The sequence below is a fragment of the Tachyglossus aculeatus genome, chromosome 13, assembly GCF_015852505.1.
Source record: "Tachyglossus aculeatus isolate mTacAcu1 chromosome 13, mTacAcu1.pri, whole genome shotgun sequence".
NCBI classification, from domain to species: domain Eukaryota; kingdom Metazoa; phylum Chordata; class Mammalia; order Monotremata; family Tachyglossidae; genus Tachyglossus; species Tachyglossus aculeatus.
The window spans coordinates 2642972-2661723 of NC_052078.1; the positions used below are offsets into that span (position 1 = coordinate 2642972).

At 42.9% G+C, this 18752-nt stretch overlaps 1 protein-coding gene across 1 annotated transcript in view; it reads right to left on the reverse strand.

Moving 5' to 3' along the window:
- Positions 1–3239: 3239 nt before the first annotated feature.
- The window catches only part of KIF9 (kinesin family member 9), a 77657-nt gene continuing 62144 nt past the window's right edge, over positions 3240–18752 (reverse strand). Inside the window, exons 18-21 of the mRNA XM_038755822.1 lie at positions 16760–16936; positions 11983–12098; positions 7480–7584; positions 3240–3465 (exon numbers count right to left, since the gene is read on the reverse strand). Coding sequence (XP_038611750.1) covers positions 3355–3465; positions 7480–7584; positions 11983–12098; positions 16760–16936 — 509 coding nt within the window. The 3' untranslated portion in view covers positions 3240–3354. The remainder of the gene's footprint in view (positions 3466–7479; positions 7585–11982; positions 12099–16759; positions 16937–18752) is intronic.

Consider the following 18752-nt stretch of genomic DNA (forward strand, 5'->3'; position numbering starts at 1 on the left):
CATGGGTTCAAATCCCAGCTCCGCCAACTGTCAGCTGGGTGACTTTGGGCAAGTCACTTCACTTCTCTGGGCCTCAGTGACCTCATCTGTCAAATGGGGATGAAGACTGGGAGCCTCCCTGGGGGACAACCTGATCACCTTGTAACCTCCCCAGCGCTTAGAACAGTGCTTTGCATGTAGTAAGCGCTTAATAAATGCCATTATTATTATTATTAAATATCATAATTATTATTATTAAAGGGTGTCCAGAGCCCGGGCCTCTCACTGAGGGGGGTCTGGTCTGCAGATGAGGGGCCGGGAGACCCCGGGCAGGCGTCAACTCTGTTGTATTGGACTCTTCCAAAGCGGTGTGGCTCAGTGGAAAGAGCCCGGGCTTTGGAGTCAGAGGTTGTGGGTTCAAATCCCGGCTCCGCCAATTGATGATGATGGTATTAGTTAAGCGCTTACTATGTGCAAAGCACTGTTCCAAGCGCTGGGGGGGATACAAGGTGATCAAGTTGTCCCACTTGGGGCTCACAGTCTTCATCCCCATTTGACAGATAAGGGACCTGAGGCTCTGAGAAGTTAAGTGACTTGCCCAAGGTCACACAGCAGACATGTGGCGGAGTCGGGATTCGAACCCATGACCTCTGACTCCAAAGCCCGTGCTCTTGCCACTGAGCCACGCTGCTTCTCAGCCACTTCCCTGTGCCTCAGTTCCCTCATCTGTAAAATGGGGATGAAGACTGTGAGCCCCCCGTGGGACAACCTGGTCACCTTGGAACCTCCCCAGCGCTTAGAACAGTGCTTTGCACATAGTAAGCGCTTAATAAATACCATGATTATTTTTTTCCGACCACTTAGTACAGTGCTCTGAACATCATAAACGCTCAATAAATTCATCTCTCCCCGCAGCCACCCCTCAATGTCATATTTATTGAGCGCTTACTGTGTGCAGAGCACTGTACTGAGCTCTTGGGAGGGTACAGTAGAACAATCAACAGACATTCCCTGCCCACAAGGAGCTTGCAGTCTGGAGGAAGAGCCGGGGTCTGGGTGAGAATGATGGTATTTGTTAAGCGCTTACTATGTGTCAAGTGCTTAGCCCCTCCTCAGCCACTGGCCTGCCTGGTGGCCTCAGGTAAGTCATTTCTAATAATAATAATAATGGCATTTATTAAGCTTCTAGACTGTGAGCCCACTGTTGGGTAGAGACCGTCTCTATATGTTGCCAACTTGTACTTCCCAAGCGCTTAGTACAGTGCTCTGCACACAGTAAGCGCTCAATAAATATGATTGAATGAATGAATTAAGCGCTTACTATGTGCAAAGCACTGTTCTAAGCGCTAGGGAGGTTACAAGGTGATCAGGTTGGCCCTCCGGGGGCTCGCAGTCTTCATCCCCATTTTACAGATGAGGGAACTGAGGCCCAGAGACTTGCCCAAAGTCACCCAGCTGACAACTGGCGGAGCCGGGATTTGAACCCAGGACCCCCGACTCATTCATTCATTCAACCGTATTTATTGAGCGCTTACTGGGCGCAGAGCACTGTACTAAGCGCCTAAAGCCTGTGCTCTTTCCACCGAGCCACGCTGCTTCTCTTATGGCATCTCACGGCTCTGGGCCTCAGTTCCCAGCGCTTAGTCCAGTGCTTTGTGCATAGTAAGCGCTTAATAAATGCCATCGTTATTTAGAAATCCCTGTTCTCCCTGCTTAGAGGGTGAGCCCCATGTAGGACAGGGACTCTGTCTGACCTGTTTATTCCTTCCTTCAATCGTACTTATTGAGCGCTTACTGTGTGCAGAGCAATCAATCAATCAATCAATCAATCGTATTTATTGAGCGCTTACTGTGTGCAGAGCACTGGACTAAGCGCTTGGGAAGGACAAATCGGCAATATCTGCTACCCCAGCACTTAGCAGATACCACAACTATGACTAATAACGTTCAGGGGAAATAACTAGCCCACTTCTCCTTGGCCAAAAAATAAAATAGAGGAACTTCCCCCGGGAAGGACAAAATGAAATTAAAAGGAAAGACCCAGGGATTTTGCTTGTTTGTTTTAAAAAGCCACAAATTCGTCATTCTTGCGACTCTCTTGCGGCCTCAGTGACCTCATCTGTCAAATGGGGATGAAGACCGTGAGCCCCACCTGGGACAACCCGATTACCCTGTATCCCCCCCAGTGCTTAGAACAGTGCTTGGCATATAGTAAGCGCTTAACAAATACCAACATTATTATTATTATTAGAACCCACAACCTCCGACCCCCAAGCCCGGGCTCTTTCTACAGAGCCACGCTGCTTCTCAAGAATAATAATAATAATAATGATAATGATGGCATTTGTTAAGCGCTTACTATGTGCAAAGCACTGTTCTGAGCGCTGGGGAGGATACAAGGTGATCAGGTTGTCCCACATGGGGGCTCCCACTCTTCATCCCCATTTGACAGATGAGGGAACTGAGGCCTAGAGAAGTGACTTGACCAGGGTCACTCGGCAGACAAGTGGAGGAGACGGGATTAGGACCATGGACTTAAGCGCTTAGTCCAGTGCTCTGCACACAGTAAGCGCTCAATAAATACGATTGATTGGTTGGGGAGGATACAAGGTGATCAGATTGTCCCACATGGGGGCTCCCAGACTTCATCCCCATTTGACAGGTGAGGGAACTGAGGCCTAGAGAAGTGACTTGACCAAGGTCACCCGGCAGACAAGTGGAGGAGACGGGATTAGGACCATGGAGGAGAGGACTTAAGCGCTTAGTCCAGTGTTCTGCACACAGTAAGCGCTCAATAAATACGATTGATTGGGGAGGATACAAGGTGATCAGATTGTCCCACATGGGGGCTCCCAGACTTCATCCCCATTTGACAGATGAGGGAACTGAGGCCTAGAGAAGTGACTTGACCAAGGTCACCCAGCAGACAAGTGGAGGAGATGGGATTAGGACCATGGAGGAGAGGATTTAAGCGCTTAGTCCAGTGTTCTGCACACAGTAAGCGCTCAATAAATACGACTGATTGATTGGGGAGGACACAAGGTGATCAGATTGTCCCACATGGGGGCCCCCAGACTTCATCCCCATTTGACAGATGAGGGAACTGAGGCCTAGAGAAGTGACTTGACCAAGGTCACCCAGCAGACAAGTGGAGGAGACAGTATTAGGACCATGGAGGAGAGGACTTAAGCACTTAGTCCAGTGCTCTGCACATAGTAAGCGCTCAATAAATACGATTGATTGATTGATTGACTTCCGGAGAGGGGAAACACAACGCGCTGCATTTTATTTTGTCAGCCCGAACGAAACGCAGATAAGGCCGGGACCCCAGACTTGGCCTTCCCTCCGGGAAATGGGCGCGCTGACGGAGGGTCGCTAGGGCACGATGCGGAGGGGGGAGGGCCTGTCCTTCAGGATGGCTGGGGTGACCCCCGATTTCGTTGGCATCATCGACCGGAGGCTGGTCGTCACCCTGGTGTAATTTTGCTGAGAGAGAGAGAGAGATAGAAGATCAGGAGGGTGAGGGGAGGGCAATAATAATAATAATGTTGGTATTTGTTGAGCGCTTACTATGTGCCAAGCACTGTTCTAAGCGCTGGGGTTGTCCCACGTGCGGCTCACAGTCGTCACATAATGATGGCATTTGTAAATAATAATAATCATTCATTCATTCATATTTATTGGCAGCCCCTGTATTCATGTTATTATTATTGTGGTTCTTCTTAAGCGCTTACTACATGCCAAGCACTGGACGAAGCACTGGCGTAGATACAAGATCAATCAATTAATCAATCAATCGTATTTATTGAGCGCTTACTGTGTGCAGAGCACTGTACTGAGCGCTTGGGAAGTCCAAGTTGGCAACGTGTAGAGATAATCCCTGCCCAACAACGGGGGGAGACGGACAACAAAACGAAACATGCGGACAGGTATCATCAGAATAAATAGAAGTAAAGTCAGGTGCACATCATTAACAAAATAAATAGAATAGTAAATATGGACAAGTAAAATAAATAGAGTAATAAATCTGTACAAACATATACTTTTAGACTGTAAGCCCACTGTTGGATAGGAACTGTCTCTATATGTTGCCAACTTGAACTTCCCAAGCGCTTAGTACAGTGCTCTGCACACAGTAAGCGCTCAATAAATACGATTGATTGATTGATATATACAGGGGCTGTGGGGAGGGGAAGGAGGTAGGGCGAGGGGATGGGGATAATAATAATGATGATGGCATTTATTAAGCGCTTACTATGTGCAACGCACTGTGATAAGCGCTGGGGGAGATACAAGGTCATCAGGTTGTCCCACGTGGGGCTCACAGTCTTCATATAATGATGGTATTTGTTAAGCGCTTACTATGTGCAAAGCACTGTTCTAAGCGCTGGAGAGGTTACAAGGTCATCAGGTTGTCCCACGTGCGGCTCACAGGCTTCATATAATGATGGTATTTGTTAAGCGCTTACCATGTGCAAAGCACTGTGATAAGCGCTGGGGGAGATACAAGGTCATTACGTTGTCCCACGTGGGGCTCACAGTCTTCATATAATGATGGTATTTGTTAATAATAATAATGATGGCATTTATTAAGCGCTTACTATGTGCAAAGCACTGTTCTAAGCGCTGGGGGGGGGGGTTACAAGGTGATCAGGTTGTCCCACGGGGGGCTCACAGTCTTCATCCCCATTTTCCAGATGAGGTCACTGAGGCCCAGAGAAGTGAAGTGACTTGCCCAAAGTCACACAGCTGACAATTGGTGGAGCCGGGATTTGAACCCCTGACCTCTGACTCCAAAGCCCGGGCTCTTTCCACTGAGCCATGCTGCTTCTCAAATGATGGTATTTGTTAATAATAATAATAATAATAATAATAATAATAATAATAATAATAATAATAATAATAGTATTTATTAAGCACTTACTAAGCGCTCAATAAATACGATTGATTGATCAGGTTGTCCCAGGTGTGGCTCACAGTCTTCATATAATGATGGTATTTGTTAAGCGCTTACTCTGTGCCAAGCACTGTTCTAAGCACTGGGGGAGATACAAGGTGATGAGGTTGTCCCACGGGAGGCTCACAGTCTTCATCCCCATTTTCCAGATGAGGTCACTGAGGCACAGAGAATAATAATAATAATGATGGCATTTATTAAGCGCTTAGTATGTGCCAAGCACTGTTCTAAGCGCTGGGGGAGATACAAGGTCATCAGGTTGTCCCACGTGGGGCTTACAGTCTTCATATAATGATGGTATTTGTTAGGCGCTTACTCTGTGCCAAGCACTGTTCTAAGCACTGGGGGAGATACAAGGTGATCAGGTTGTCCCACGGGGGGCTCCCAGTCTTCATCCCCATTTTCCAGATGAGGTCACTGAGGCCCAGAGAATAATAATAATAATAATGGCATTTATTAAGCGCTTACTATGTGCAAAGCACTGTTCTAAGCGCTGGGGGGGGGTTACAAGGTGATCAGGTTGTCCCACGGGGGGTTCACAGTCTCTTAATCTCCATTTGACAGATGAGGGAACTGAGGCCCAGAGAAGTGAAGTGACTTGCCCAAAGTCACACAGCTGATGATTGGTGGTGCCGGGATCTGAACCCATGACCTCGGACTCCCAAGCCCGGGCTCTTTCCCCCGAGCCACGCTGCTTCTCTAAGCATAGTAAGCGCTTAAGCAGCGTGGCTCAATGGAACGAGCCCGGGCTTTGGAGTCAGAGGTCGTGGGTTCGAATCCCGGCTCCGCCACATGTCTGCTGTGTGACCTTGGGCAAGTCACTTCACTTCTCTGAGCCTCAGTGACCTCATCTGTCAAATGGGGATGAAGACTGTGAGCCCCGCGTGGGACAACCTGTATCCCCTCCAGCGCTTAGAACAGCGCTTGGCACATAGGAAATGCTTAATAAATGCCATCATTATTGTATTTAGAATGGTGCTTGGCACATAGTAAGCGTTTAATAAATGCCATCATTATTATTACTCTTTAGAACAGTGCATGGCACATAGTAAGTGCTTAATAAATGCCATCACTATTATGATTATTTAGAACAGCACTTGGCACATAGTAAGTGCTTAATAAATGCCGTCATTATTACTATTCTTTAGAACAGCACTCGGCCCATAGTAAGTGCTTAATAAATGCCATCATTATTATTATGCTTTAGAACAGCACTCGGCCCAACAGTACTTGGCACATAGTAAGCGCTTAATAAATGCCATCATTGTTATTACTCTTTAGAACAGTGCTTGGCACATAGTAAGTGCTTAATAAATGCCATCACTATTATGATTATTTAGAACAGCCCTTGGCACATAGTAAGTGCTTAATAAATGCCATCAGTATTATGATTATTTAGAACAGCACTTGGCACATAGTAAGCGCTTAATAAATGCCATCATTACTATTATTCTTTAGGACAGTGCTTGGCACATAGTAAGTGCTTAATAAATGCCATCATTATTATTATGCTTTAGAACAGCGCTTGGCCCAACAGTGCTTGGCACATAGTAAGTGCTTAATAAATGCCATCATTATTATTACTCTTTAGAGCAGTGCTTGGCACATAGTAAGTGCTTAATAAATGCCATCATTATTATGATTATTTACAACAGCACTTGGCACATAGTAAGCGCTTAATAAATGCCATCATTACTATTATTCTTTAGGACAGCGCTCGGCCCATAGTAAGTGCTTAATAAATGCCATCATTATTATTATGCTTTAGAACAGCGCTCGGCCCAACAGTGCTTGGCACATAGTAAGCGCTTAATAAATGCCATCATTATTATTACTCTTTAGAACAGTGCTTGGCACATAGTAAGTGCTTAATAAATGCCATCACTATTTTGATTATTTAGAACAGCACTTGGCACATAGTAAGGCTTAATAAATGCCATCATTATTAGTATTCTTTAGAACAGCGCTCGGCACATAGTAAGTGCTTAATAAATGCCATCATTACTATTATTCTTTAGAACAGCGCTCGGCACATTGTAAGTGCTTAATAAATGCCATCATTATTATGATTATTTAGAACAGCACTTGGCATGTAGTAAGCGCTTAATAAATGCCATCATTATTATTACTCTTTAGAGCAGTGCTTGGCGCATAGTAAGTGCTTAATAAATGCCATCATTATTGTGATTATTTAGAACAGCATTTGGCACATAGTAAGCGCTTAATAAATGCCATCATTATTATGATTATTTAGAACAGCACTTGGCACATAGTAAGTGCTTAATAAATGCCATCATTACTATTATTCTTTAGAACAGCGCTCGGCCCATAGTAAGTGCTTAATAAATGCCATCATTATTATTCTGCTTTAGAACAGCGCTGGGCCCAACAGTGCTTGGCACATAGTAAGCGCTTAACAAATGCCATCATCCTCATCGTTATTATTAACTTATACTATTATCATCTTCAGCAGGTGCTCCAGAAATAGGACAACGACTGACCGGCCCCGCTGAGAGCTGTTTGGACGGGTGACCTTGGCTCACCTTGTTCTTGACCTTGGCTCTGGCTCTGTAGTAAGCGATGGAGTCCGGACAGCCCGGGAGGGCCGTTTCCTGCAGATGTTCGTATCTGTCCTGGTGGTCTTCGTCCTGGGGAGAGGTGGCCGGGACCCCCACGTCGGTCGCCCCCCGCACGGCCTCCCCGTCGGCCTTGAGGCCGCCCACCCCGTCGCCCCCTCCTACCTCGCTTCGCTTCTCTCCTTCTCCATCTTCGAAATAAATACATAATGATGGCACTTGTTAAGCGCTTACTATGTGCCAAGCGCTGCTCTAAATACAATAATGATGGCATTTACTAAGCGCTTCTATGTGCCAAGCGCTGTTCTAAAGAATCATAATAATGATGGCATTCATTAAACGCTTACTACGTGCCCAGCACTGTTCTAAATACAATAATGATGGCATTTATGAAGCGGTTACTATGCGCCAAGCGCTTCTCTAAATACAATAATGATGGCATTTATTAAGCGCTTCCTATGTGCCAAGCGCTGTTCTAAAGGCCCTGCTGAGAGCTCACCTCCTCCAGGAGGCCTTCCCAGACTGAGCCCCTTCCTTCCTCTCCCCCTCGTCCCCCTCTCCATCCCCCCATCTTACCTCCTTCCCTTCCCCACAGCACCTGTATATATGTATATATGGTTGTACATATTTATTACTCTATTTATTTATTTATTTATTTATCTTACTTGTACATTTCTATCCTATTTATTTTATTTTGTTGGTATGTTTGGTTCTGTTCTCTGTCTCCCCCTTTTAGACTGTGAGCCCACTGTTGGGTAGGGACTGTCTCTATGTGTTGCCAATTTGTACTTCCCAAGCGCTTAGTACAGTGCTCTGCACATAGTAAGCGCTCAATAAATACGATTGATTGATTGATTGATTAAAGAATCATAATAATGATGGCATTTATTAAACGCTTACTATGGGCCCAGCACTGTTCTAAATACAATCATGATGGCATTTATTAAGCGGTTACTATGTGCCAAGTGCTGTTCTAAATAATAATATTAATGATGGCATTTATGAAGCGGTTACTATGTGCCAAGCGCTGTTCTAAATACAATAATGATGGCATTTATTAAGCGCTTCCTATGTGCCAAGTGCTGTTCTAAAGAATCATAATAATGATGGCATTTATTAAACGCTTACTATGTGCCCAGCACTGTTCTAAAGCATAATAATGATGTCATTTATTAAGCACTTACTATGTTCCAAGCACTGCTCTAAAGAATCATAATAATAATGACATTTATGAAGCGGTTACGGTGTGCCAAGCGCTGTTCTAAAGAATCATAATAATGATGGCATTTATTAAACGCTTACTATGTGCCCAGCACTGTTCTAAATACAATAATGATGGCATTTATTAAGCGCTTACTATGTGCCGAGCGCTGTTCTAAAGCATAATAATGATGGCATTTATTAAGCGCTTACTATGTGCCGAGTGCTGTTCTAAAGAATCATAATAATGATGACATTTATGAAGCGGTTACTATGTGCCAAGCGCTGTTCTAAAGAATCATAATAATGATGGCATTTATTAAGGGCTTACTATGTGCCGAGTGCTGTTCTGAAGAATCATAATAATGATGACATTTATGAAGCAGTTATTATGTGCCAAGTGCTGTTCTAAATAATCATAATAATGATGGCATTTATTAAGCACTTACTATGTGTCAAGCACTGTTCCAAATACAATAATGATGTCATTTATTAAGCACTTCCTATGTGCCAAGCACTGTTCTAAAGAATCATAATAATGATGGCATTTATTAAACGCTTACTATGTGCCCAGCACTGTTCTAAATACAATAATGATGGCATTTATTAAGTGCTTACTATGTGCCGAGCGTTGTTCTAAAGCATAATAATAATGATGGCATTTATTAAGCGCTTACTATGTGCCAAGCGCTGTTCTAAAGAATAATAATAATGATGGCATTTATGAAGTGGTTACTATGGGCCGACTGCTGTTCTAAATACAATAATGATGGCATTTATTAAGCACTTATTATGTGCCGAACGCAGTTCTAAAGAAAAATAATAATGATGGCATTTATGAAGCACTTACTATGTGCCGAGCGCTGTTCTAAAGCATAATAATGATGGCATTTATTAAGCGCTTACTATGTGCCGAGTGCTGTTCTAAAGAATCATAATAATGATGACATTTATGAAGCGGTTACTATGTGCCAAGCGCTGTTCTAAATAATCATAATAATGATGGAATTTATGAAGCGCTTATTATGTGCCGAGCACTGTTCTGAAGAATCATAATAATGATGACATTTATGAAGCGGTTACTATGTGCCAAGTGCTGTTCTAAATAATCATAATAATGATGGCATTTATTAAGCACTTACTATGTGTCAAGCACTGTTCTAAATACAATAACGATGGCATTTATTAAGCACTTCCTATGTGCCAAGCACTGTTCTAAAGAATCATAATAATGATGGCATTTATTAAACGCTTACTATGTGCCAAAAACTGTTCTAAATACAATAATGATGGCATTTATTAAGCGCTTCCTATGTGCCGAGCACTGTTCTAAAGCATAATAATAATGATGGCATTTATTAAGCGCTTACTATGTGCCGAGCGCTGTTCTAAAGCATAATAATAATAATGGCATTTATTAAGCACTTACTGTGTGCCAAACGCTGTTCTAAATAATAATAATGATGATGGAATTTATTAAACGCTTACTATGTGCCAAGCGCTGTTCTAAAGAATAATGATAATGATGGCACTTAAGTGCTTACTATGTGCCAAGCGCTGTTCTAAATAATAATAGTAGTGATGGCATTTATTAAGTGCTTACTATGTGCCAAGTGCTGTTCTAAAGAATAATAATAATGATGGCATTTATTAAGTGATTACTATGTGCCAAGCACTGTTCTAAAGAATAATAATAATGATGGCATTTATTAAACGCTTACTATGTGCCAAGCACTGTTCTAAGCACTGGGGAGGTTACAGGTGATCAGGTTGTCCCGCGGGGGTGTTCACAGTCTTCATCCCCATTTGACAGATGAGGGAACTGAGGCCCAGAGAAGTGACTTGTCCAAAGTCACCCAGCTGACAATTGGCAGAGCTGGGATTTGAACCCATGACCTCTGACTCCAAAGCCCGGGCTTTTTCCACTGAGCCACACTGCTTCTCAGTACTGTGCTCTCCTCACAGTAAGCGCTCAATAAATACAATTGACTGAGCCTGGGGAAGCAGAGAAGCAGCGTGGCTCAGTGCAAAGAGCCCGGGCTTTGGAGTCAGAGGTCATGGGTTCAAATCCCGACCCCGCCACCGTCAGCTGTGTGACTTTGGGCAAATCACTTCACCTCTCCGGGCCTCAGTGACCTCGTCTGGAAAATGGGGATGAAGACTGTGAGCCCCCCGGGGGACAACCTGATCACCTTGTAACCTCCCCAGCGCTTAGAATGGTGCTTTGCACATAGTAAGCGCTTAGTAAGTGCCATAATAATAATAATTATTATTATTATTCTCTGGGCCTCAGTGACCTCATCTGTCAAATGGGGATGAAGCCTGTGAGCCCCCCGTGGGACAACCTGATTACCTTGTAACCTCCCCAGTGCTTAGAATGGTGCTTTGCACATAGTAAGTGCTTAATAAATGCCATTATTATTATTATTTTATTGGGGGGGGGGGCCTCAGTGACCTTATCTGTCAAATGGGGATAATAATAATGAAGACTGTGAGCTCCCGGTGTGACAATCTGATCACCTTGTAACCTCCCCAGTGCTTAGAACGGTGCTTTGCACATAGTAAGCGCTTAATAAGTGCCATAATAATAATTATCATTATTATTCTCTGGGCCTCAGAGATCTCATCTGTGAAATGGGGATGAAGCCTGTGAGCCCCCCGTGGGACAACCTGGTCACCTTGTAACCTCCCCAGCGCTTAGAACGGTGCTTTGCACATAGTAAGCGCTTAATAAATACCATTACTAGTAGTAGTAGTAGTAGTAGTAGTAGTATTTGGGCCTCAGTGACCTCATCTGTCAAATGGGGATGAAGACTGTGAGCCCCCCGTGGAACAACCTGATCACCTTGTAACCTTCCCAGCGCTTAGAACAGTGCTTTGCACATAGTAAGCGCTTAATAAATGCCATTATTATTATTATGGCGGGGAGACTCGGGCCCGACTGTTCCGACTCCACATGGTGGGCCAACCCCTGGGCCTCCTCGTAAGCTGGGTCTGAGTCATTCAATCGTATTTACTGAGCGCTTACCGTGTGGCAGAGCACTGTACTAAGCGCTTAGGCTACATACTGACCGCTCGGCGCTGTGCTGAGCGCCTCGAGGGCCTTCGCCTGGAGCCTCCACTCTAGCAGGGACCGGGGATGGGAAAATCTGGGGTGGCGGGGTGGGTGGGAAGGGAGGGCGACCACCCAGGCCGACCCACCGCCCGGCCCTGGGTGGCTGTGAATTGTGCTGAGCCCCCTCCGGGCTCCGGGTGCGAGGTTACGCTCACCAGCAACAGGATTCTGTTGGTGGGCACCATGCCCGGCGTGATGGCGCCCGCCTGGCCCAGGGCCGCCTGCACGTCTTCGGGAATAAGGAAGGACTCCTTGTACCAGATCTCAAACTCTAAAATAATAAAGATGGCATGTGTTAGGCGCTTACTACTACTACTGCTAATAATGATGGCATTTATTAAGCGCTTACTATGTGGTTTGTTCTGACAACTTGACACCTGTCTACATGTTTTGTTTTATTGCCTGTCTCCTCCTTCTAGACTGTGAGCCCGTTGTTGGGTAGGGACCGTCTCTCTTTGTTGCCAACTTGGACTTCCCAAGCGCTTAGTACAGTGCTCTGCACACAGGAAGTGCTCAATAAATACGATTGAATGAATGAATGAAGGTTCTAAAGCATAATAATAATGATGGCATTTATTAAGCACTTACTATTCTAAAGCATAATAATAATGATGGCATTCATTAAGTGGTTACTATGTGCCAAGCGCTGTTCTAAAGAATAATAATGATGATGGCATTTATTAAGCGCTTACTATGTGCCAAGCACTATTTTAAAGAATAATTATGATGGCATTTATTAAGCGCTTATTATGTGCCAAGCACTGTTCTAAATACAATAATGATGCATTTATTAAGCGCTTCCTATGTGCCAAGTGCTGTTCTAAATAATAATAATAATGATGGCATTTATTAAGCACTTCCTATGTGCCAAGTGCTGTTCTAAATAATAATAAGAATGATGACATTTATTAAGCACTTCCTATGTGCCAAGTGCTGTTCTAAATAATAATAATAACGATGGCATTTATTAAGCACTTCCTTTGTGCGAAGCACTGTTCTAAAGAATAATGATGATGGCATTTATTAAGCGCTTACTATGTGCCAAGCGCTGTTCTAAATACAATAATGGTGGCATTTATTAAGCACTTCCTATGTGCCAAGTGCTGTTCTAAATAATAATAATAATGATGGCATTTATTAAGCACTTCCTATGTGCCAAGTGCTGTTCTAAATAATAATAATAATGATGGCATTTATTAAGCACTTCCTATGTTCCAAGTGCTGTTCTAAATAATAATAATAATGATGGCATTTATTAAGCACTTCCTATGTGCCAAGTGCTGTTCTAAATAGCAATAATAATGATGATGGCATTTATTAAGCGCTTACTATGTGCCAAGTGCTGTTCTAAATAATAATAATAATGATGGCATTTATTAAGTGCATACTATGTGTGAAGCATTGTTCTAAGCGCTGGGGAGGTTACAAGGTGATCAGGCTGTCCCACGGGGGGCTCACAGTCTTCAGCCCCATTTTACAGAGGAGGTCACTGAGGCCGAGAGAATAATAATAATAATGATGATGGCATTTGTTAAGTGCTTACTATGTGCAAAGCACCGTTCTAAGCGCTGGGGAGGATACCAGGTGATCAGGTTGTCATCATTATTATTACTATTTAGAACCGCACTTGGCACATAGTAAGCGCTTAATAAATGCCATCATCATTATTATTACTATTTAGAACAGCGCTTGGCACATAGTAAGCTCTTCATAAATGCCATCATCGTTATTATTACTATTTAGAACAGCGCTTGGCACATAGTAAGCACTTAATAAATGCCGCTATTACTATTTAGAACAGCGCTTGGCACATAGTAAGCGCTTCATAAATGCCATCATCATTATCATTACTATTTAGAACAGCTCTTGGCACATAGTAAGCACTTAATAAATGCCACTATTACTATTTAGAACAGCGCTTGGCACATAGTAAGCGCTTCATAAATGCCATCATCATTATCATTACTATTTAGAACAGCTCTTGGCACATAGTAAGCACTTAATAAATGCCACTATTATTATTTAGAACAGCGCTTGGCACATAGTAAGCGCTTCATAAACGCCATCATCATTATTATTACTATTTAGAACCACGCTTGGCACATAGTAAGCGCTTAATAAATGCCATCATCATTATTATTACTATTTAGAACAGCGCTTGGCACATAGTAAGCACTTAATAAATGCCACTATTACTATTTAGAACAGCGCTTGGCACATAGTAAGCGCTTCATAAATGCCATCATCATTATCATTACTATTTAGAACAGCTCTTGGCACATAGTAAGCACTTAATAAATGCCACTATTATTATTTAGAACAGCGCTTGGCACATAGTAAGCGCTTCATAAATGCCATCATCATTATTATTACTATTTAGAACTGCGCTTGGCACATAGTAAGCGCTTCATAAATGCCATCATCATTATTATTACTATTTAGAACAGCGCTTGGCACGTAGTAAGCGCTTAATAAATGCCATCATCATTATTATTACTATTTAGAACAGTGCTTGGCACATAGTAAGCACTTAATAAATGCCACTATTACTATTTAGAACAGCGCTTGGCACATAGTAAGCGCTTCATAAATGCCATCATCATTATCATTACTATTTAGAACAGCTCTTGGCACATAGTAAGCACTTATTAAATGCCACTATTATTATTTAGAACAGCGCTTGGCACATAGTAAGCGCTTCATAAATGCCATCATCATTATTATTACTATTTAGAACCACGCTTGGCACATAGTAAGTGCTTAATAAATGCCATCATCATTATTATTACTATTTAGAACCGCGCTTGGCACATAGTAAGCGCTTAATAAATGCCATCATCATTATTATTACTATTTAGAACAGCGCTTGGCACATAGTAAGCACTTAATAAATGCCACTATTACTATTTAGAACAGCGCTTGGCACATAGTAAGCGCTTCATAAATGCCATCATCATTATCATTACTATTTAGAACAGCTCTTGGCACATAGTAAGCACTTATTAAATGCCACTATTATTATTTAGAACAGCGCTTGGCACATAGTAAGCGCTTCATAAATGCCATCATCATTATTATTACTATTTAGAACCACGCTTGGCACATAGTAAGTGCTTAATAAATGCCATCATCATTATTATTACTATTTAGAACCGCGCTTGGCACATAGTAAGCGCTTAATAAATGCCATCATCATTATTATTACTATTTAGAACAGCGCTTGGCACATAGTAAGCACTTAATAAATGCCACTATTACTATTTAGAACAGCGCTTGGCACATAGTAAGCGCTTCATAAATGCCATCATCATTATCATTACTATTTAGAACAGCTCTTGGCACATAGTAAGCACTTATTAAATGCCACTATTATTATTTAGAACAGCGCTTGGCACATAGTAAGCGCTTCATAAATGCCATCATCATTATTATTACTATTTAGAACAGCGCTTGGCACATAGGAAGCGCTTCATAAATGCCATCATCATTATTATTACTATTTAGAACAGCGCTTGGCACATAGTAAGCGCTTCATAAATGCCATCATCGTTATTATTACTATTTAGAACAGCACTTGGCACATAGTAAGCACTTAATAAATGCTGTCATCATTATTATTACTATTTAGAACAGCGCTTGGCACGTAGTAAGCGCTTCATAAATGCCATCATCATTATTATTACTATTTAGAACAGCGCTTGGCACATAGGAAGCGCTTCATAAACGCCATCATCATTATTATTACTATTTAGAACCGCGCTTGGCACATAGTAAGTGCTTAATAAATGCCATCATCATTATTATTACTATTTAGAACCGCGCTTGGCACATAGTAAGCGCTTAATAAATGCCATCATCATTATTATTACTATTTAGAACAGCGCTTGGCACATAGTAAGCACTTAATAAATGCCACTATTACTATTTAGAACAGTGCTTGGCACATAGTAAGCGCTTCATAAATGCCATCATCATTATCATTACTATTTAGAACAGCTCTTGGCACATAGTAAGCACTTAATAAATGCCACTATTATTATTTAGAACAGCGCTTGGCACATAGTAAGCGCTTAATAAATGCCATCATCATTATTATTACTATTTAGAACAGTGCTTGGCACACAGTAAGCGCTTAATAAATGCCATCATCATTATTATTACTATTTAGAACCGCGCTTGGCACATAGTAAGCGCTTCATAAATGCCATCATCATTATGATTAATATTTAGAACAGCGCTAGGCAAATAGTAAGCGCTTAATAAATGCCATCATCATTATTATTACTATTTAGAACAGTGCTTGGCACACAGTAAGTGCTTAATCAATGCCATCATTATTATTATTATTTAGAACAGCAATTGGCACATAGTAAGCGCTTTATAAATGCCATCATCATTATTATTACTATTTAGAACAGGGCTTGGCACATAGTAAGTGCTTAATAAATGCCATCATCATTATTATTACTATGTAGAACAGCGCTTGGCACATAGTAAGCGCTTAATAAATGCCATCATCATTATTATTACTATTTAGAGCAGCGCTTGGCACATAGTAAGCTCTTCATAAATGCCATCATCGTTATTATTACTATTTAGAACAGCGCTTGGCACATAGTAAGCACTTAATAAATGCCGTCATCATTATTATTACTATTTAGAACAGCGCTTGGCACATAGTAAGTGCTTAATAAATGCCATCATCATTATTATTATTATTACTAGACGGATTATTACTAGACAGATGAGGGAACTGGGGCCCAGAGAAGTGACTCGACCAAGGTCACACAGCAGCCGTGTGGCGGAGCTGGGATTAGAACCCGTGACCTCTGACCCCAAAGCCCGGGCTCTTTCCACTGAGCCCCGCTGCTTCTCTTCCTCCCACCCCCAATTCGGTTCTGGGAGCGTCTCCCCCAGCCCCGGGGGCCCCACCGGCAAGCAGGCGCTGCCGACACTGGTCCACGAGGCGCTGGCAGTACTGGATTTCGGCCTTCAGGTCCCGCAGGAGGTCGAAGTCCTTGCGATACTGGGCCTTCATCTCCTTCAGCTTCACCAGGAGCAAAAATTCCTCCTGGTCGATGATGGTCTGCCCCTCAGCCTCGAAATGTCCTGCGGGACGGGATAACAATCAATCAATCAATCAATCGTATTTATTGAGCGCTTACTTTGTGCAGAGCACTGTACTAAGCACTTGGGAAATCCAAGTTGGCAACATATAGAGACAGTCCCTACCCAACAGTGGGCTCACAGTCTAGAAGGGGGAGACAGAGAACAAAACAAAACATACTAACAAAATAAAATAGAATAGATAGGTACAAGTAAAATAAATAAATAGGGTAATAAATATGTACAAACATATATCCATATATACAGGTGCTGTGGGGAAGGGAAGGAGGTAAGATGCGGGGGATGGAGAGGGGGACGAGGGGGAGAGGAAGGAAGGGACTCAGTCTGGGAAGGCCTCCTGGAGGAGATGAGCTCTCAGTAGGGCCTTGAAGGGAGGAACAGTAATAACAATAACAATAATGGCATTTTATTAAGCGCTTGCTATTCATTCATTCAGTCAGTCGTATTTATTGAGCGCTTACTGTGTGCAGAGCACTGGACTAAGCGCTTGGGGAGATGAGCTCTCAGTAGGGCCTTGAAGGGAGGAACAGTAATAATAATAACAATAATGGCATTTTATTAAGCGCTTGCTATTCATTCATTCAGTCAGTCGTATTTATTGAGCGCTTACTGTGTGCAGAGCACTGGACTAAACGCTTGGGAAGTCCAAGTTGGCAACGTGTAGAGATGGTCCCTACCCAACAGCGGGCTCACAGTCTAGAAGGGGGAGACAGACAACAAAGCAAAACATATTAACAAAATAAAGTAAATAGAATAAATATGTACAAGTAAAATAGAGTAATAAATAGGTACAAACATATATGTACATATATACAGGTGCTGGGTGCCAAGCACTGTTCTAAGTGCTGGGGAGGTTTCAAGGGGATCAGGTTGGCCCACGGGGGGCTCCCAGTCTTCATCCCCATTTGACAGATGAGGTCACTGAGGCCCAGAGAAGTCAAGTGACTCGCCCAAAGTCACCCAGCTGACAGTTGGCAGAGGCGGGATTTGAACCCATGACCTCTGACTCCAAAGCCTGGGCTCTTTCCACTGAGCCATGCTGCTGCTCTGACGGGATGGCAGTGGTCCGCTCGGGCCTGGCGGACTTGAGAGGGCCGCAGACCCTCAGCCCGGCTGGCGGGGTGGTTATTTCTATTCACACCCATCTCCCCACTCTAGACTAAAATAATAATAATAATAATCATCATCATAATAACAATGATGGCATTTATTAAGCGCTTACTATGTGCCAAGCGCCGTTCTAAGCGCTGTGGAGGTTACAAGGTGATCAGGCTGTCCCACGGGGGGCTCACAGTCTTATTAATAATGATGGCATTTATTAAGCACTTACTATGTGCCACGCGCCGTTCTAAGCGCAGGGGAGGTTACAAGGTGATCAGGCTGTCCCACGGTGGGGGGCTCACGGTCTTAATAATAATGATGGCATTTATTAAGCGCTTACTATGTGCCAAGCACTGTTCTAAACGCTGGGGAGGTTACAAGGTGATCAGGTTGTCCCACGGGGGGGCTCACAGTGTTAATAATAATGATGGCATTTATTAAGCGCTTACTATGTGCCAAGCACCGTTCCAAGCTCTGGGGAGGTTACAAGGTGATCAGACTGTCCCATGGGGGGCTCACAGTCTTATTAATAATGATGGCATTTATTAAGCACTTACTATTTGCCAAGCACTGTTCCAAGCGCTGGGGAGGTTACAAGGTGATCAGGCGGGCCCACGGTCTTAATATTATTGGCACATATTCATTCATTCAATCATTAAGCTCAGTCTTAATAATAATGATGGCATTTATTAAGTGC